Consider the following 22,545-nt stretch of genomic DNA (forward strand, 5'->3'; position numbering starts at 1 on the left):
TGCTACTCTCTGCCATGTTTGAAAACATAAACACAGATGTAGGCTGCTTGACTGTCTTAGAAGAAAAGGGAAGATCATGTCACAATCAGAAAGAGAAAATCTATATTAATAAGGGCGTGGGGTTTTTTTTTTCAGCAAAGTGAGTTTATTACTGACCAGTGTAAAAACCATCCTCTGAGGAAGGTGCAGTGCACTGATAGATTGTACGCAGACCCCTTAACTTACCTCCTTGCAAATTGACATCATCATTGCCAGCAGATTTTGTTAAACATCGATGAACTGCACCTCTTAAAGCCTTCAGCAGCAAGGCTGACATTTTTTGGACAGTAAATCCTCTCATTTTTGAAAAAGCAATGATATACACTTTAGGACACATCGATCTGGAGCATGAGTCCAAGCTCATCCAGGCTTAAAAACCTTGGAAATAGCACAGGCTGACCTGAGTTGCATTAACTTTTCTGAATTCCCCTACAGCCTCTCAAAAGAAGTGGTTCAAACATAACATGATAGGAGAGCATTTCCAGCTGTCGTCAGGAGCCTCTGCATTGTGTGCTGATGTGGCCCTGCATCATCCTGGGATGATGAACTCTGGCTTGAGGAGCAAAGGCAGAACAGAGAAATATGGTTGGAATAAACTTTTCTTACATCACCTTAACTGCAGTACAGTCAGAGAATAATGTGAGTAATAAAGCAAGGATGTAGCTGGCAGGAATGGATAAAATACGTCTCTCTGCTTAGCACACTGTCATCTGTAAATGGGTAAAAGTATGCACGTCCTTGGTAACTTCAACACTCAAACCAAACTGGATTTTAAAAGTCTAACTCACTACAGAAGTAGATTATTTTACACAAAGCCACAACATGTTCCATACCATAGTTTTCATTTTCTCAGGAGCTGAAGAGTTCAGCAAAAGAGCAGGGCATCAAAACAAAGATACGCGTTGCTTTTTTACCCTCCTATTTTAGCAGACAGGTGTGCACAATTTTTCATAAGCAAGGCAAAAAAATGTTTAAAGGACTTGTAAACTGTACCTTTCTTTTGTCCCCATTGAGGCTGCTCGCTTTCTGAAAATGAGCATAAAAAACCTCAAGATGCCCCAGAGAGAAAGCAGGTGACATCTTTTCTTCTTCTAGGAACAAATCCCCCCAGAAACTGGCACAAAAAAGAAACCAAAATACGCAGTTACCCTACTAGTAAAGCTTTCCACAACACAAAGTAATGTTGTTTAGCAACACTTTACCTTGTACACATTACCTTCACTTTCTGCAGCCAGGCACTCACAGGTGCCTTAGCCCTGAGTGGATCTGTGATGGAGCAGGGAATGAGCTCACAGCTCTGACCCAGGCCCTGAGCTCCCCTCTGTCAGAATGGGGTGTTCTTCTGACACTAAGGTAATACTTGAAGGGAAGAGTCATTCTAAGAAGAAGTTTGTGCTGGTGGTGTGTGCTCTGTAGTGCCAAGGTTTATGCCTTACCCCTATTTCCCAAGAGGGTGAAATTCAGTTTTAGGTCAACTCCTACACGTATGAACCTGATTCTTGAAGCAGACCTTTCCATGGTTCCAATGGACCTCGCTTGTTATGGGCATGTGAGGCAATAAAACCAAACTCTAAATTATATTCAGTTTTCCAATAAGAGGCTCTTGAATAGAGCCAATGAAAGGAAAGATGCTTTATCAGTGATCTGTACAGATAGGCTGATGTGTTTCACACAAAACGAGCAAAAAGCCCACATTGACAAAATCATCATATTGAGAAAATCACTAATTAATTGATGTAGTAATGCCTCATTTTCTACTTTCTATTTTAAAACTTTATTTTAAAATGGCTTTCTATTAAAAAAAAACCAAAAACTTGTGATGCTAGAATGGTGTGCTGGTTTTGGCTGGGATGGAATTAAGTTTCTCCATAGTGGCTGGAACAGGGCCGTGTTTTGTTTTTGTGCTGAACATAGATTGATATTTCAGTTCAGAACAAGTTTCCATTCCATACCTATAAAACTGAACTGAAATAGACACTTTAAAATTATATTTAAAAGATAATATGCTTACATCAGGCAATTTCTCTTCCCTCCCCCAGATCAAGTTTGATACTTAATGATACATTTTGAAGAGAAGAATATTAAAATGGTGATATTTCCTGAAAAACAGCAAATCCAGATCTCACTGCAGTTCAGTTTTGAAGAAGAATAACTTTAAAAGAGACATGAAGTTTCATTATTAACACTCAAAAGCTTCAGCAAAGAAGCTTATTAAGCACCAATCCACAGCTATGCCTGAAAGACAAACAAAGGTGTCTTAATGACTAAGGAAGGATGTCTGTTACAGAAAGTGGGGGTACAGTGGCCTAATACTTTTTTCAGACATCTTCTGTCCTTCACTGTCAAAAATGCTGTCTTTTCATAGTCTTTTCCAGAAGCTAATTCGGGGTGAAAGATCAGTCAGGTGTAATTCATGTGAAGCCTTGATACTTTATTTATAACTGTGACTGGTGAGCAACCAATTTACCTGGAAAACACGCAGGAGGGATCCTTGTCAGACAGAAGGACCTGGCACCCATGAGGTCTCTCAAACACTTCCCCAAGAGCTAGTGAACAGAGGCTGACACAGGTATTTTAACAAGAACACCTCAGGTGGTGCTCAGCCTCCTGACTGAGAGGAACAGCACCTCGCATGATTTCAAGGCTCCTACTTGCCTCAGCTCTAAGGTGACCCTCCCAGGTGAGTGCAAGAATAATTCCAGTACGAAACTGTACACTGAAACAAACTAAAAAAGGAACAAGCCCTCCCCTTTCCGTGCCCCACCACCCTGCCCACCCTGACAGATGCTCAGGCATGGGGAAACAGCCATTTAAAATTCAAAACATTGGCCAGGCAGCATCAAGGCGCTGAGGAAGAAAATGATAAGAAAATGTTTTTATGCTAATAAGGGGAAACTGAAGCCTTCAACAGGTCAGAAAAAAAATACCCATTCACAATCCTGGCTTATCTGCGCAGAGAGAAAATTCCGTGTGTGTGAGTCAGTTGCTAAGAAAGCTCTGACTAATGCAGATACAAGTCTAACTTTTTAAGTTGACATTTCTACTTTTCCAGTGGATCAGAACTGTCAGGAGAGTTCCCCAGGCAGAGCTGAGGATTGCAGAGCAGAGCTATTCTGTAGCAGTCTGAGTTGTGGCGTAAGTGCTTTGATGGAATTAGTAATGGTGGTTTAAGGAACAGCCTCGGATTCTATTCCCAGCACTAGCAATTACCACTCCCATAACAGAATCAGAACAAAGGAACAAAATCAGATAGAAACGAGCTGGCAAAGAGCAAATTCCCTTCTGCTGCTGCTTTCACAAGGCCATTAAATAACATCTGGCAGTGGGGCAGGGCAGACAACTGGAGACAGAGGTGTTTTAGAGTGCTGCTCCTAGACTGGCCAAGAGCTCATTTGTAGAAAGTCCTTCATGTCTCTTCTGCTTTTCTCACAAGATGTGACCGTGATAAACATTTACTGTTCAAAAATTAAAAATTAACAAAAATGTCTTTTATCAACTATATCAGCAGAACATACTGTGCATCTGCAGATGGATTAAATATAATTTTGCTAGGTAGTTGGAGAAAAAAAAGTCTTTAAAGACAGCATTTGGCATGGGTTAATCACCTCTTTCATTAAAGAAAGGAATACATACTGAGAACATCTTTCTGCCATCCGATTAAGCAATGAGCCAGTACAATTGTAAATCTTCTAGAAATTCCCCATGGTTCAACTCAACAGAGGCAATTCTTTACTTCTCAGACCATATCTCTTATTTTCAGATAAGCATTGCATTAATTGTGTACAAAAACTTCCTATCATGCTGCTAAAAGAAATGGAATGTGACTGTTCTTTTTCTCCTTAGCAACCTTTGACAATTAAGAGATTGAATTATTCATATGTATGTTTAATAATACAATAACATTTTTAAAGCTTGCTCACCACTCAATTGCTCAAACAGCACGCAGACCCAAAACTGTTTGATTCCAGTATAAATAGTGCCACTGTTTCCTTTCTGCTGTTGTAGTGGCTGACACAATTTACTGTCTCTGTAACTGAGGTAAAAAGGATTTCAAAGTACTATTCTGAGAATCATATGCTATGGATTGACTTGCAAGTCATTGGAATTTCTTCTTCCTTTTAAGGAGGCAGATTTTAAGCCTTGTCTGCACTTATTTTATTATTTACAATTAATATAAGTACTAATTCTCTGCACCCATATCATGTAAGTCTGCTCAAGTTTGACTCATTTTCTGAACACAGTTCAATGCAGACAAGTTTTCTCCTCTGTGCTAATAAGCAGCACAACCTTGGTATTAAAACAGAAAGAATGAGACTTGCACTGAGACTAATGATAATTTCATTCAGGAATGGGAAGATACAAATGATACCTGCTTTATTTTTTAGGGGAAAAAAAAAAAAAAGACTGGAAAAATCTGAAGAATGTCAGGAAACACATCCTGCATGAAGAAAAAGAAATAAATACACATGTGCTAAGACTGTACATTGCACTGTACATTTTATAAACTAAGCTTTTGTTTACTGGAATAAACTAAGTCATGACCCTTATGGGAAGACCCATCTAGTAAGATGATTTTGTATTTTTTGCTTCTAAATGTTATTTTAAATAATGAGAAATTCTATTTAAGTTGCTTTCCTTCCATCTAACCTACATGCGAGCCATCAGTGTAATTGCATGACATTATTATTCTCTCAGGCTGCTGCTGGACAATAGAGCTACAGATAGGAACAAAACAGTAACAGCTTGTGACAGGTTACACTTAAAATGCTTGATCAGACTGATCAATGGGCCTGTGCTTCCAAAGCCAAGCTGAGGTTCAAGGAAGGAAAAGATAATGGTTGTTCCAACGCTTTGGATGTATCTCAGTGAAATAGTAGGCACTTGGGATTCTGCTCCAGACTTAATATAGTTGCCACATACAAGAAATGCTTTTCACCATCTCAGACTCCAAGATGGAAATTCTCATCTGCATTATTTCTTTAAAAAAATATTTCTGTTACTGTCTACCCACTTATTTTACACCTTGGTTTTATTTTAGATTTCAGAAGCTTAATTTTTTACCCAGTTTTGTAATTATTTGATATTATCTAAACAGCATACTGAAAACCTATTGATATTTGACAATGAATATATAAATGCCAATAATTACCTGTTACTTATTGTAGATTAACTGTTAAAGGCATTTTAACCTTTTTTTTTTTTAAACATCTGTTAATATGAGGTTAAACTCTCTCTGCTATTTGTTTGTTGGTTTGTTTTTTCCTCTTCTCCATTTACACAATTGCCTTTTGGTTTTTGTGTTTCCTCAAGCTCCTTTTACCCAGAGAACAAGCCTTTGAAAGTAATCTCATTCAGGTTGATTCAGTTCTTGTTTCAGTTAAATTTAAAGTTATTTTCTTTGGCTCACAGCAGAACATTGCAGAGTCTCTCACTGAGGTATTGAGGATTTTCACCCCATATCAGCAGCTCATCAGCAATTACTTTTCTGCACACAGATCCTTAAAGATCCAGGACACAATGATTTGTTACAATTTCTGTGCTGAAACAATCATGTTCCTTAAATAAGTTTCTACCAGAAAGGGAGAGGAAAGATGAGCACTTCTAATAATGGGAGATCCCATGCTTCCACCTCAGAAATTGAAAACAGTATTATTTTTAATGGCACATTCAGGCACTATGAAAGCATACATTTACTGCCTTTATTTAAATCTTTGGATATATTAAAATCCTCAGTTTGCCTGACCTTAATACCATGATCCTCCTGTAAGATATTCATCTGGCTTTTGGATTGGCTTCATAACATCTGGTATTAGATTTGGTAAAAATTGCCTTTAATTTATTTCCCACTGCTGACAGACATTGAAATATGGTATTCTATTTTTGCTAATAGAGCATAATTTCTATCCACATGACAAGGTGTGACTCTAATGCACAGGAGGGGTTCAAAAATTTCTCTTAGATTTAGTACACATCTTTTACAAATTTGTTTTAGTGGGTATATTATATATATATTTAACATACTCAGTGAAAAGAGACACAAGCTGTCCTCACCCTTGCTAAGTGTGTGGAGAAAAGCCTGCTACAGGGATGCTCATACTCACTGTATTGCAGCCAGCTCTAACTCAGAGAGGATTTATCTCCCTGAGCCAACAGGCTCCTAAACCCTGCTAATTCAGCATTGTGGGGACAGAACATCTCTGGGATATCTCCACCCTATTTGCCTGAGCAAGATGGAAATGTCTCCACAACCTGGCATGCCTCCGTCTCCCAGAGAAGATGTAATTTCAGAGGACACAGGGCTGGAGCCCACAGGTAGAGCTCTGTTATCAAACCAGGTTCTGGAGCAGGTTTGGAATCAATCTAGTTGTCTCAGGTCTAGGTAAGGCAGAGTGGGAATTCTGAATCATGCTGATAGAAGAGGCTTTTCCTATTCCATTAATATTTTCCTACCTGACAGTCACTGTCCTTCAGTCATATTCTTTGGAGTTCTTTTCCATCCACTTGGGTAATTCTCTAAAAATGTGTTGTTGAATCACTCTGAACTACATTTCTCCTTGACCTGCTGTGTTTTTTTTTATTCCTGCAACATTTACTGACTGTTAATCTCTACGTTAACCCTTCTAAAAGCAGCTGGAATGGCAGTGACTGTACCACCTGCTGTTAGGGTAGGACTGCTGAGATTATATTGCATTTCATTTCAGTTCCTGTTTCAAAGTCAGCTTTTGATTGACTGTTTCCAGTACCACTACCAGAGTGGTGCAGAATCTTAAATTTTAAATGTGTTAAGTTGCATCTGTGTCTATGAGCCATCCTAAAAATGTTTTTTTCAGCTGATCTAATTTGCTTGGAGAAACCCTTTGGAACCTGCACAGATCTGTCTGCAATATCTTAGCTAGCTCAGATGTCTCTTCATGGCACTGTGCCACGCAGATACTGTCACGTTTTCAGGGGTTTCTGCTTTGCCCTTGGAAGATTTTTGTCTTCCAGATACAAAGTCATGACTACACTTATGGTGTGAATTATTTCTTTTTCTGTATCCAACATCGCACATTTTTGTCTGGGGAATATCTGAATGTTCCATGATTGTCTTTCCCTTTTAATCATAACTATTCTTATGCTTTTATCCTAAAGCTACTCATTTATATACTGGTATATTTATACACTGATATGACGTTTCTAAATATTTGCACTTCAACATTTTCCAATGTTGCTGTTTTCCTCTGAGAAGCATCATTTTCACCAGACCTGAAAATATCAGGTGAAAATTCAGTTTTCAAAGTCAGTTCTTTCTGTTCTCCATAGTTCAGGGTTTTTTTGGATTTAACAATCACTTATATGACAAAACATTGCGGTTCTGGTCTGTCTGGTGACCCTCTTATTCCTATGACTCCACTGTACTGAATACGCCGTGATATAACAATCAGCATTCTTGCCTGTCACATAGTTTCTCAAAAAAAAAAAAAAATAACCTTCACCTTCCCTAAGGAACACTCCTTGCTGTGCTCCTGATTAAAAACAAAATGTCTTTTTTCTGCCTACCTTCACATTTCTTATGATGTACAATGCTGAGCTCCACTGCTCCGGGATCTACCGCTTATCATCGTGAGTGTATTGTCCCTCTTGCCCTTCCCTGCACTCCAATTGTTTCTTGCTATCATTTGCTCCAAGAGCTGTCTCAAAAAAACCCAACGGGTTCAGAATTTAATGTAACAGGTCCATTTTCTTCAGAAATCCCAGGAAGTTTGGCTCATCCCCGTAAACAACTAGTGCAGAGAGTGTGGATATAAGAAATTTCTCTTTGCACCTCTTTTCAACTTCACCCCCCCTTAAAAAAAAAAAGGGATTCTCACTCATAAAATATTCTTTGCCACTTAAAACAAAAATAGCCAGCAGCCTGAGTATCATGAAACTTCATTACAGAGTAATCTGAGCAGTGTCATCACAACTACTGCTTCAATTCATCATATACCAATGTATCAGCTTCATTCTCCATTTAGCTTGAGTGCTGGTAAACTCAATTTCTGCACATACCCACACTTCAGCACAATATAATGCAAACTCCTACACTTTCTAACCATCTCTACAATACAGCCATTTACTCCCTTAATTCTGCTAAGAAATGGAAAAATAAATGCTGGAAGTGGGAGTAGTTCTACTAATTTATTGCAATGAAATAATATTCTAATGCATTGTAATACATTTTTAAAATGTAATTTTCATATTCAAGCAGACAATAGCTGTCAAGATATTTTAATAGACTCCTGGTCCTTTTTATCATGTTATCTTTTTTAAAACGCATGAACACAAACATTCCAGGTTTCAAAAGTGGCAGCCTGTTTTGAAACCATGGGGTTTTGAGGATAAAGAGAGACACTTATCTCAAAAGCTCTAAGACAGCTTCTTTCCTTCCCCAGAGCACTATGGAACTACCAACCAAAATTATTTAAGCTTGTTTACTATCCATGACCCAGAGGGAAGCTGCATTGAGTTTGGTAGGGATGGAATTAATTTTCTTCATAGCAACCTGTATGGTGCTGTGTTTTGGGTTCATGACCAAAACAGTGTGGAAAACACATCAGTGTTTTCATCAGCACTGAATATCGCTGAGCACTCTCAAGGCCTTCTCTGTTTCTCACTCTGCACCCACAGTGAGAAGGTTGGGGGGGGGGGGTCAAGAAGTTGGGAAAGTACACAGCCAGGACTGCTGACCCAATCTGACCATGGAACCGTCCATAAATACAGCAATAAAACACTTGGGAGTTGTTTTCCACCAAGTAGGGACTGTTTGGAGACTGACTGGTGCACCACACTGCTGGTAGGACAGAGTGAGTCACTGCCTTTCCATTACTTGGAATTTTTTTATTCCTATTTCCTTCTCTTATTAAACTCTCTTAACATTGATCTGTAAGTTTTTCTTGGTTTTGCCCTTCTGATTCTCTCTCCTACCCCCTTTGCAAGGGAGTGAGAGCAAGAACCCATTAGTAAGAAAGAAAATTGCAGCTGAACAACTTAACCCAGGTTATCTGCCCCCATATATGATACTGTGGGTCTCAAGAAAAGATAAGATCTGGCCAGACAGCTACTGATAATTGTCTGGCACAGCTGGAAATCAACAGATCTGACTAACAGAAAAAGATTACCTCAACTACATACCTTGGAATGACTACTCTAAAAGATTTTTATGGAAAGCTCATTGTGAAAATTGCATTTCTACCATGTACTCTTTTTTTTTTTTTTTTTTTGTTAAGTGCTAGAAACTTCCTAAATATTATAAAGCATTTACAGACTATTGCTATTCAGGTCAGGGAGAAAAAAGAAGATAAAATAAAATCCTATCTCTATACACTAACTTCTCCCAAACTTATCTGGCTGTAAAATAATCCTTCAATAATTACCTGCATAGTTTCCTTGCATTTTCCCCATTGCTTTTCATGCTACTTCATAGGTTGACTACAAGGTATTCTCTCCTTGAAAGGGTCTATTAAACTCTAAGTAACAGTGAATCTAATTTATATGTGTACCCTAGGATGGGGTTAAGCTTGGTCATCATCTCCTGTGTGATAGCATCTCCACTCAATTATATAACAGGAAACAGAGCATGTGAAGGTGGAGACGTAAGTCCATTCATCATTGCTACTCGATTTCACATTACCTAAATGCTAATGCTCTCCATCCTCCCAACAATACAGCTTGTCTGCCTCCCTGTCTTGCATAACTAATTTAAACCATGTATGTTCTGCTTTCCTTTCTACTGCAAAAAATAAACATTTTTTTTTTGCTTCTCTGACTCATGTTTTGTACAAGCCTATTCCTTTTGTCTACACGCTCACCTACATCTTAAATTCAACTACTCACTAGAATCATTAAATGTCTACAAGAGGTAAGTTCACAATTTCTCCCCAGTCAAAAATATCCTCAAATTATTTTTGTAACTCACAAGTACCTCTGCTTGTTTATGCAGATTAGAATCTGAGGCTGAATCACCAGAGAATGGTGTAGATTTGGTTTATACTTAAATTCAATAGCCGGAGCCTGGCTGCCACAAAGCAAGTCAAAGAATAAATACAGCTATCTAGGACGGATTTCAGTATCTATACCATCAAAAAGACAGGATTTCCATAACTAAAAGGACCAGCCTTTTGACTGGCAATTCGATCACCATTTTAGTGTTAGAGTAAAAAAATTCTCTGTACTAATGAATCCTTCCAAACTGACATACATGGTACTGGAATTGAAATTCCATGCCTTGCACACAGTGAATTTGCGACTCCCTCTAAATATCTTCCTATTGAGAAAGAAAAAAGTCAGCAGCTGTTTTCATGGAGCTGATAGCACCTCCCAACAGTCACAATGGTTTGATTGGAGACACGGCCCAAACTCCCTAAACTCACATGAAAATTCCAGCACAATATTGCCACCCTTGTGAGGGAACAAATGCTGAACCTCAAGGGCTGCTGCTGTACCCAAACATGTTCCCAAGATCACCTGAGGCACTGTGCCTATCAGGGAAGCTCTTGAGGGCTTTGCAAGAGCAGTGGCCTCTCACAACCCTTGCCAAGTGCACCACTATCTCTGAAAGGCATTGAGATGATAGGGAGCTACATAAATGCCAAGCACTCTTACACGTGAAAAATCAAAGGTCATCTAAAGAAACATATTCTGCTGCTGAGGCATGAATAATTCTGAGGCTGGAATATCCTTTCTAATTTTTCAGTAAGACATGAAAGTGCTACTACTCGATGAAAGCACAGGGGACATGTACCCACCTATGATTAGAATCAGGCACATGTCTCATCGAAATCTGTGTCAGTTTGTGGCAAACTTATCATGGTCAATGTCAACACACCCTTGTTTTATTATCAAGGGACCTGAAAACTTCCCTGTTAAGGTGGAGAGCAGCTATTTTACACTTGCACTTGCTTGACTGAGCAAAACTGCTAGGTCTGTACACACCAGGTACAGATTCTCTTCCTTTTGGTGGTCCGATTACACATTTTTATACTGAGGAGATTAAACACCTTTGATATCAACAGTCATTGTTCTGTTGTACATTTCTCCTTTATAACTCAATATCCTGCTACATATTTATCTATATTCCATACTGAATGGGAATATGAGATGGCTGCTATAGTAAGTTGCATAAAGGTTCTTTTTAGTCTTCTCTCTATCAAATATCTTGGTGTTTGCATGCTATGGCCTTTTTCTTATAGCTCTGCATTCATATTTATGTCTCTCTGCATTTATTGCCCTCTCAAAAACCTTAAGAAGTGACACCAGTGAAGATAAAATAAAATAACCTATATTAATTTATAATAATATCTGCCAGTTCTACACTGTTGCACATTGTGCTTCTTCCAAAGGCAGCTATGCAATTATAAGTACTTGGGTGCATAAAGTGATATGGAGGTTTCTATGGCAATTATTCATTTTAATTGAAAATTGTGTAGGGAAAGACTCATTTCAAGTGCAGCATGCAATTTGCATTTTTTTTTCCCAGAGAATCTGGACTTCCTTAGGGTGAGTTGTGAACTCCTATTTTTCAGGAAGACACAATCTTTAAAATTCTCAGGGGGCAGCAGGGGGTGGGAGACCAAGGTAAGGTTGTTAAGCTTATTAACATTTAGAAGTATATATCCACTTATTCAGTACAGTATTTTTTACTGTCTGGTAAAGATGTGATGATTTAAATGAAAGAGAAAGATTTAAAAATACAATTGATACACAATGCCCTTGAATCTCTGAGGTAGAGGAACCAGAAAAAGACAGAAGTACCAAAAAGGACAGCAAGGCGACAGGTCATCAGTGAGACCAAGTCCACCAGATCAAACATTTATATTTTCATATATTTTAGCTACTCTGTGTTAGAATAATAATGAGGACAAAGTTATTTTGGATCTTAATATATTTTAGAGTGTCAAAGAAAGATTGGAGGGAAGCAGTGGTTTCACCTTGGTTAGATAATAAAAAAAAAGCTATAACCTAATTTCCTGTAGGAAATTAGGATTTTTTTCTCTTCCTTATTCCCATCACTACGAGTCCAACACATTTTAGGCCTAAATTTACAACAAAAACAAAGCAGATGTACTGCAAGTTACGAAGACCTGGAAACAGCCTCTGAACTGTGATTTCACTTTCTCTAAATTCAGTGTTGCCTTTTCTGAAACAAGGCTCTCCTAATTTTTTGTCTACATAATTTTAAGGCTGTATAGGCCAACTGCCAGAAATGTCCCAAGTTAAAAATAGCACCTGTCTCCTTCATAAATAATAAATAAATATTAATTTGATGTGAAAGTTGGGGGTGGAAGTGTTCTTCCAGCTACACAATCCTCCTAACTGAGAAAAACACCTCTTAGAAAGAGGTGGCCAAAGGAGTATGTGAGGGGAAGCAGAAGAGTAATTTTAATAATGTGGTTTTGGTATTAGTGTATCTGGTTCATTGCACTTCTGTACTTTAGAATATCTAGAAGAGAAAAGGAAGAATGACTCCTAACTTCAGTGTTAATGATTGCACCACAGTTCAGAAGAATGCAAAATTACATGAGTGTGATTTTCATAATATTTGTTCCATGCATTTTTAATAAACTGAAGATTAATAATTCACCCCTTGTGGAGACGCACAGGAATTTGAAGGCCACATTTCTTCCAGGTGACTGACTCTCTTTTCCTTTTTCACCAGAAGTTCTATTTTGGTCAGAAAATGGCTTTGCAAGACAGGGGAACCAACTTGCTTGAGAAATGAGCATGAGCATGGAAGGGGTCTCGTCAAGGACAATCCAGCAAGGGAGAGATTTTCACTCCATGGACAATTTCCTCTATTTTTGGCACCTGTTCTGCCATGTGGTGGTGCTCCTAAGGTCTATGGTTGGACTTGATGAGATCTTAAAGCCTTTTCTAACCTTAGTTATTATATATACTGGAAGCTCTCACCTCCCTCATATTCTGCTGGACTCTCCCACCTCTTTTGACACTTACATGCATTCCTTCATTTTACCATTTGACTCTCTCATAATTATTAAAATATATAGCTATAAAAAAAGGTTTCTTGAATTTGTTTTATGCTCCCAGATATGAAAAAAACATACTCTCACTCCTATATGTGCCAGTCATATAAATAACCTATTGAGGGGAAGTAAAGTTCAAAGTAAGCAAATTTGATTTATTTCTGAACATGGCAACACAGAGTTACTCAGCTCTGATGGTGAGAAAAGGCTGCTGGTGATGCTGCTTGTCTAAGCTTCTGTTTTCCACAGAGAACATAACTCTATAGCTATTCAAGCTTCCATTAATTTCAAGGGTTTGAGAAACACAGCTATTAAAAAGCAATGTTCATGGTGATGAAAGGACAAGTAAGACCTGGAGGTTGGTTTTGGCTAACAATAAGAGACAGGTTTGAATAGACTCTGGCAGAGGCATTGCTGTCAATAAATTAAATGCAATGACTGGTTGTAGTAGAAAGCTGCTTTTTTTATAGCCAAATTGTATTCCTGGCTGGGAGAAGTGGGAAATGAGGAAAGAAAAAAAAAAAAGGGGAAGGCTTTACATTTTCACTTGCCATCATTTCCTGACAAAACCACTAATAAATATCTCTCTCCATTTTGGCTCAATAATGCAACCATCAAAAGCATGTGAAGGAAATATCTTTCTTACTTATAGAAACCCATACATATACAAACAGGGAAAATTGCCAGTGGAAGCTGTAGCTTCCCTTTCAGAAGTGGCAGAATGTTTTGCATGCAGGAATTGGATGTACTGCTCACTCCAATTCTTGAGAGTGGAAATATCACACAGAGTGCAAACTGCTGCTGACATAAGACTTGATATGTCCAGCTAAAGGATCTGAAGTTTTCTTCACCAAATGAAGACATTTCCATGTGTAATAGATGCAGAGTAATTCCTCCATACAATTAATCATCAAATATTCCTTCAAGTCATGGGACAAGCTAAAAGTTCAATAAAGACTCTGGTCCCTTAAATTCACACACTTGAGCTCTGCACATTTCCTGTGGGGAATATAAATTGCTTCTAGTACTTACTACTCTGAATGCCATTCAAACTGTTGCTTTAATTCATTATATTCAAAACTAATACAAATTTCAATTATTTGTTGTAAAAGTAGAGGTTTCGCTAAAGCACACAGAAAATTCAACTCACACCAAAATGGCTACAACGCTCAAATTAATGTATTTGCAGTCCTTACATGTCCTTCCCAGCATCCTTTAAAATGTCACTTATTTTATAAAAGATATAGATTTTCTGAGTATTGATGTGCCCTATCAACACACAAGGTGTCTCTGCTTTTAGTTTTGCAGACATTACTTACCCGTCCCAAATCACTAATGATTACAGCTGAAATGAAGGGCTGCATGCGGGCAAAGGTGACAGCACAGGACTTACAGCTGGAAAGTTTGCACCTTATAAACCTCTCATCTTCAATCCCACATTCAAAAGGTACTTATGATTTCAAAGAAATTGCAAATCAAATGATTACACGCTACAGGAAATTAGATAAAAGAGAAAGGAACCACTTCAACACCATCAAGAGATTCTATTCAGCTATTATATTAATAGTAAAAAAACATATTTTGATTGTAGCTTCTGCAGGTATAAAATGACAGGTTTTAGATTCTCTTTTATTGAAGTGCACAGATCCACAAAGTGTTTTCAGTCCTACAAGGTATTTTACACTCTTGTAATCATTCAGCAAAGCATTTGGACATCAGTTCTTTAATTTTGAGCAGAGTAATAACTGCACTTGTTAAAATATGTTCTAGAGTATGTAGCACCTTTCAAAATAAATTCAAGCACCAGAATTTACTGTTGAACTTTTGTACCACTGAAATCACACCAAAGCTTTTACATTTTTAAAGCTAAATGATGAATTAATTAGTCTTAACTTTAATTTCTTTACAGAATCTACTACAATCATTACATTAACATTATATTATGTAAAATGCAATGCTTTTGCAGTTCAATTTGACATCTACAAATACATAGCACTTAATAATGTCCTTATTTTTGTAAGGAATGGATGTTTTCCTGTCTTTTGTTCTTCACTAATTTAACTAAAATGTAAAAAATCTCTGCATGGAAACATTGGAAACATCTGGACACAAAATCCAAGCATTTTTGTTAGCTGTTAAGAGCAGCTATCATAGCAACTGTTCATTGCACCAACAACCAGACTGCTGTACACTAGTGGCAAACTGTGGGATTATATACATAAATGTAAAAATATATAGAATATATATTTATGCATACACACTAATAAAAATGAGTCACAATTTTTATGGGCTACTACTTATTTCGCCACTCATAAATGCTCTTCCAATATATTTTTCAACAATGCAAAATTATCTTAAAAGAAGCCTTTCAAATCCTATTCTTGTTCTTTAATAATTTAAACATAATATAATGTGCAAGAGAATATTTCAGTGAATCCCAGTCAAAAAAATAAAATCACATAATAATTATAATGGAAGACATAAATTCCTAGAATATATGGGAAATATATTCTCATCAGAGTATTAAAGAGAAATGGTTTTAAACATTTTTTTCTTATAAAAAAACACAGTGCAGAAGCATGAGTTCAGGAAAGAATTTACCTTTCTTGTCATCGAAGTACAGTGTCTGTTGAGCTGGATTTGACCACTGGAGGGAGGTGTTATCATTTTGATCGACCCTGCAGGTCAAATTTGCTGTTCCACCTTCAACAACTGTGACGTTCTGTGTGAGTGGGAACTGCCCTTGACTGCCTGAGGAGGGAGGGAAGGGATGCAGACAGGAAGACGAGAAAAAAAAAGAAAATACTTAAGTTGCAGGACTGAATTTATTGCAGCAGCTTCCCACAGATGATAGACCCAGAATTCAATGTGATCTATTCTGACCAAAGAAAGGTAGCACAATAAATTTTTTAAAACTGCATTTACAATATATTCCCTGTAACCAAGAAACAGCTGTATGAATTAAGAAATAAGGGTTTCCCCCCCCCTCTTTTTCCCCCCTCTGTGAGTCATACTCTTTAGTTCCAAAGAAATACTCAGCATTTTTGTCTCCTCAGACATACCGAAGACAACTTAGTGCAGGCAATGCAGTTAAATCATAGTTGAAAACATCACTGAGAACATAACACAAAAATCCACAGAGCTTTTAACAGAGAGGGATGGGGCAACCTTGACTCCCTGTTTCTTTTTTATACATTTTGCAGGCCTCTCAGGATGATGCTTTCTGTGTCAGGTTTGGAAAGTTGTTGGAGAGCAAATGTAGTGTGAATCAAACACTTGATGCATGCTCTGTTGGGGGAATATAACCTGATCACATATGAAAATGGAAGAGGTGATGTAGTAGGTCTCTTTCACATCTGTGATTCTATCCCAGAGCATTATCAATCACTTTAAGTGCCTGCTGAAAAGTCACTGGGAAGGTTTCCAAATGCCTCTACACAATGCAGGAGCAGTATCAGTCAGGTTCTTGAATCACAAGCATTTCCAATGTCATAGTTAGACTAAAGTGTTTATGTAGCGTGAGGATCGCACGCCCCTTGTCAAACAGCACAACACATTCTGACAAACAGGACTGCAAGAAGTGAGCACAGAAAAAACCATGGAAGTGGTTTTTAACATGGGTGGGGAAAGAGAAAAGAAATCTTCAATAATAAACAAGACACTTCATTGAACATATGGTTGTTATCTAGGAGATATATTATTTATTCAATGGTACAATGCAAAAGAAAGACAACCTAATACTCCAAATGAAATATATGCTTCTTTCTTCTGCTTTTGTAGAGGTTCTATTAAAAGAAGCACTGAAGAGTAGGTAGAGATGCTTGCATAAGAAATGTAATGCCAAGATTGACACTCAAGTGGGATGTGTCAGAAATTAAAAACCTCTCTACAGTCCTACAGGAGGGAACAAGTTCATAGATGTGTCACAAGCACATCAAGGAAATAATATATACAATATCCATTAATGATACAATACAAAATCATAAACCCAGCATAAAACCTTCAGAGAAATATCCTATTTTAGGGGCTCTCATCAGACTTGTTCCCAACTAAGTTAAACTGAGGCATGTCTTCTATACAAAAGCATGATAATACAAAAATCTATTATCTAGGATAGAGGTTTGCAGATGACCAGAGGAAGGAAGTACTAAATAAAAGATTAAAACCTGAACTTCTATTTGACCTACTGATATTGCACAAAACAGAATTCTAGCCAGATTTGGATTTCCCTATGTAAAATAATCTCGATGGCCTTAGACATGGAACAAAACCACACCCATCTGTGAAATAAATAAAATATTTCAATCAAAATGCAGATCTGAATAACTGGTATAATTTTTGTATAAATATCAGATATCTAAAGATTAAGATTTAGAATGTACTGGTATTTACTCTAAGAGGGTATTTACTACCAACAGGATAACAGATATAGTAAAAAAATTAGGAATACTAAAAATACCATAGCTAATTTAAATGCTGCGAATAATAAATGCCAAAATTCTCATGACATCCTCTGTATCTGACACTTCATTAATCAAACCCTGCTTCTTGAAAACCACACATAGAGAAATATATGATGAGAGAAAAATCATAAACAAGGATGGGAAAAAAAAAAAGAAAACAGAAAAGATTTGTAATTTCCTTCCATTTCTGCTCTTTCAATTCCAATGTGTCAAGGAACTTTGAGATATTGCATAAATTGCTTATCATATAAATTAGAATTTTTTTTTAATCCAGAAAAATGCACACAGGCTGTTATTACTTTCACTAAATTACAGGCAACTTACCAAAGAAATAACCTTCTAAAGTATGAACTGTGAATAGGAGGCTGTGTGGGCTTAAACACTTTTTGCCTACAAGAAGCATAAAACAGAACCTAGTGCCAGATATTAGCACAGTGAAATCTGTCACTTACATTAAAGAACAGGAATGGGAGGTAGTTTAATAAAGAACCTGCTGTAATGATTCAGGACCCTATTAACACAGATCAGGAGATCTCCCCATAATTACTCTGTGTTCTCTGTCTGATATTACAGCTCTTGTCATGAAGGTGCCAGTGTACATGCACTCCATCATTTGCTAATGACTGCCAAGTCATAGACTCATCTCTGGTCAAGAAGTAAACTATTCTGATCAACCATATAAATGGAAACTATAGATGCCATAACCTGAATAGGTCAGAAGAATTTTCTTTTCTCTGGCCAACCTAGTGATTGCTGATGATTTGGAAACAAGAATTAATTTAGAATATAAAAATAAGACCAAAACGTTTGTCTTATCTCTTGCCCACAGAGAATCTGTATGGTTCTGGAGAAGTTGCACAGACCTTCATGGGAAGTTTGGACTGAAAAAGAGGTACAGAGAAAATGAGAGAAAATGTAATATGGAAGGTAGCCTGAGTAGAAAGAAGGGAGTCTTTGCAGGACAGAGAAAATTATATAAAGCAAGTCCAAATGAATGGATACTGCACTCCTCTTAATGAAGACAAAAATTATTAGCAAGTGATGGGAAAACTAAGACAAAGAAAAACTTATGAGATTTACTTTACTGTTTACATCTAACTTGGGATACTGAAATAGGGCTGGAAGGACAGGAGAAGGTTGTAAAGCCCTATATGAAACATGTGAACACCAAATAAAGCATCAGCATCCTGCCCTTTAACTACAGTAAAGTGTCAGAGAAGTGGTTTATGCTACTAGAGACTCCTGGTTCTTGAGGATCTGACAATATTTTGTGGGAGAGCCCTTGTTTCTGTTAATGTCCCCTAACAAAAGCATTCCATCTTGACTTAACAAGTCCAGTAATGGAAAATTTACTGGCCCCTTCAGTGACTTATTTCGAGGAGTAACAATCACCATTGTTCAAACAAAACCACAAAATCCACTTCTGCTCTGCATTTGTCTTGCTGTAGCACTCAGCTTCTACTGGCTCTTGTATCTTTTCCCCTGCTCTGAAGAGTCCTCTCTTATGAAATTTCTCTTGTAGGTACTTAGAGACTGTGATCATATCACCCATTAACCTTCTTTTTGATAATCTAAACAAATTGAGCTCTTAAGTCTTTCTGCAGAAATCTCATTTTTCTAATCCTTTAATTAGTCTGTGCCTCCTCTCCGTGCCCTCTTCCATGTGTCCTCTCCTTTCTGAAGTGTGCAGCCCAGCCCTGGAAGCCCCCCTACTGCAGTCACAGAAGGCAGAAACCCAAAGGTGATGCCACTGCTCTGCCAGTCTTTGGTATTCTTGTTTGCACTTAAAAAGAGTCCCTTGGCCCCATGGTCAGACCCAGGTGTGGCTGAAGGTTTACCATGGAGCTGGCATTTTTCCTCAGACACCCTTCCAGTTCTCTTCACTGCACTGAACACAGCTTTTCAGGTAAGTTCAGTAGAATTTATTTCCTATTTAACTGAGATGATTGACAGGTATAATTGAGATAATGAATATGACAGGGATGCTGACCATCCTAAAGACAGGGGTTACCCATCCAGCTTACTTGCAATCCTCCCAACAAGCGGCTGGAAATGGATGACATTTCCAACCTCCACCAACAAGTCAAGTCAGCAAACACACACACACACACATATATATATATTACTGCTTGTATGGAATACACTAAAAAAGACTTAATAAAAAAAAAGAAAAACCTGATGGCCATGGCCCACATTAACAACTCCCTTGCATCTGAAAACGAAAAAAAAACCCAACAAACCTACAAGGTTATGCAAAGGTAAATTACAACAAGAAGTGATATTACTGCAAAAAGGAGGCTGCATCAAGGTATCATTGTCATCATGTTGTATCCCAGCCCCTTTGCTAATTTTAAAAGCTTTCTTAGCAACATTATTTCAACTTTTTGGACTAGATGGAGCTCTGTTGAAGTATATTCTACCACAGGCTGTTTCCGCAATGCTTTGTGGAGGACCAGTCCGCATATCTCATTAGCCACAAGCTGTTTCCTGTCAAGAAAGGCTTTTTATTTTTCTCCTTTCCCACACAGAAATCATGGCTAAACTGCTTTTATATTTAGTCCTGATTTTTATCTCATTATGTGTCAAGTCTATGTAGAATAATTATCATTATTTGGTCCAGTTTGCAAACATTCATCATGTGAGTTCACCTCATGTTTTTTTGCTTATGCTTGGGTTAGGTTTTGTGCTTAGTTTTGTGGCTTTGGTTTTTGTTGTTTTGTTTTGTTTGGTTTTTTTTTTTCTTTTTGCAATTACAATGAAAGCTCTTTAATGAGTTTAACACTCCCACTTGATGCTTAGGTGATACATTCTAATCAATTTACCAGGCTAATTATAAATGTGACTAGGTGGCTGTAAGCACTAAGAAAACATAATTCTTTCTTTAGTTTTGTTTCTGTAAAGGTCTCTTTTTGTAAAGCAAACAGTTATGTCACAAATTAAGAGCATTTCGCATTATCAGGGCAGCAAGCTTTGCCACTCTGTATCAGAAAGGCAGAAAAAGAAATGGTTTTAGTTAGAGAGTGTGGCCTGGAAAAGAGGTGAGAGAGACAGCAGTGAATTATCAATGTTTTGCGACATTGGTTCTACTTTTGAGAGCCTGGCAGACCAGTGTCCCCATGAGGTAAATTAAGTTTATCAGCATGTAAGAGGGACAAAGTAGAGTATAAAGTTTTATAGCAGAGATTTATCCTTTTCAGTCTTGCATGGAACCACAAATACATGGGCCTTTTATTCAATACCTCTATAGCATGGTGTCATCCAAAACCAGAGCCCATACAAATGCAAAGGTTTGGCAGCGGAAATTAAAAAAAAAAAAAAAAAAACCCAAAACAAAACAAAAACCCAACAAATTTGAGCAAATAATTTTTCAAAACAGTCTGATATTTAATATTGATTTTAACAGGACCAGGCCCTAAAATCAAAGTAAATGTTTGGGTGTGAGGGAAAGCAGCTTACTACTTCAAATAGCAGCTTGCATCTATAGGGAAACTAGACTAATTTTGGCCTTCTTTCTTAGTAAAGAAACTAAAACATTAGGGGGCAAAAAAGCCGTTATGATGAAATATCTAATATACTGAATCACTTTCCTGGCTTTCTCACTTAATTTATATATGAAATAATGCAAACATCTCTCCAAGGAGACAAAGTGTTATTAGCTTGTCTTTACCTAATTTAAAGAGCGACGATATTGTGGATTGCATTTCAGCAATCAGAGATCTGCATTGCTGTGCAACTGTGTGCTTCTTCTGATTTTGCAATGGGAATTATCTGCTTCTCTATTTTGTCAGCATGGAGACCAGATTGAAAGTTCGTGTCCTGGAAATTCTGAAGGAAGAAACTACAGAAGTTGTTGCCTTTACTATTTTGAAATTTTTTTTAGAACAGTCCTTAAGAGTGTGGTAAAAATATCGATGACAGATTAAAAAAGGCATTTTAACTCCTAATGCATAACTACCTGCTTTGCTTTATTCTAAAAGAAAATACAGCAATGTGCCTGCATGCTAAACTGCATTCACACAGCATTTTTAAAGAACAAAAGATTGCCTGAGCATTATTTGATACACAGAGTCCTTGACTGGATAAATTCACCTTCCTGAACTTGCTGTTTTAAATAGAAGTAATTTAGTTCTGTATCTGGATTGTAAATACTTTTTGAGTTTATGCAGTTATGCTGTTGAGTGTATGTTTAAGTTGTTTGCTCACTGAAGAAACATTGTTTAAAAAAAGAAACAAACCAAACAAAATTGTGTCCTCTAATAACTGTTACATACTCCAGTAACAAAACCTCTTGCAGAGAACACTGGAATTAATGAGAACACTGAAGAAACTTACTACAGAATGACAGGCTTAGGAAAGAGAGAAGAAATAATGCAGAGAATTTCTGTTAACCCCAGATTGTGCATTCAAGGTCACTGAGCCTTTTTAAATGTTTCAGCAATACTAAAATAATCCAAAGGCAAAGGACAAGAGTCTCTGATTTCAGACTATGAAATTTATGTCTGACAGCAAAAATAGAAAAGGAAGAAGCCACTTCTTCCTCCTTTCACTCCATGTGTTTCAGGTGTATGTTTCCAAACCAGCAGCGAACTCAAAATATAATTAATTTTGACTATACCACAGTGAAAGAGATTGCAGATATAAATTGGGAAAAAAAAAAATCCAAAAAACATATTGAAATAAAATTATTCCACAATGATAAACAGGAAAAAGTATGAGAGAGACAATAGGGGGAAAACCAAAAAAAAAGTGGGCACAAACAGGGCTGTTTCCTAGGAACCTTGCCTAAGTGCCTATTTTTTACTCTTTTCAGGTTGTCACCATGGTATTACTTGCTTGTCAATGGGGAAGGGTATCCAGTGATTTTCTTCAGTTATCATTTTTTGAAAGGCATTCTCTTCCACCACTTTGAATTCCTGAGGAAGTTATAAATCCAAACATAATTGAAGTGAACCTCATCTTCCCACAAAAGTTGTAACAAACTGATGAATTTTCTGGTTCTCACAATGGTAAATATGGCTCAGAGCTTTGTGCCGCTTGTCACT

At 37.3% G+C, this 22,545-nt stretch overlaps 1 protein-coding gene across 1 annotated transcript in view; it reads right to left on the reverse strand.

Annotated features, from left to right (window-relative positions):
• CADM2 (cell adhesion molecule 2) overlaps positions 1-22,545 on the reverse strand; it is a 575,572-nt gene that overhangs the window by 149,036 nt on the left and 403,991 nt on the right. The window contains exon 3 of the mRNA XM_041420933.1: positions 15,642-15,791. Within this exon, the coding sequence (XP_041276867.1) occupies positions 15,642-15,791 (150 nt within the window). The remainder of the gene's footprint in view (positions 1-15,641; positions 15,792-22,545) is intronic.

This window comes from Onychostruthus taczanowskii, unplaced genomic scaffold (genome assembly GCF_017590055.1).
Source record: "Onychostruthus taczanowskii isolate IOZ18803 unplaced genomic scaffold, ASM1759005v1 scaffold67, whole genome shotgun sequence".
Classification (NCBI taxonomy): domain Eukaryota; kingdom Metazoa; phylum Chordata; class Aves; order Passeriformes; family Passeridae; genus Onychostruthus; species Onychostruthus taczanowskii.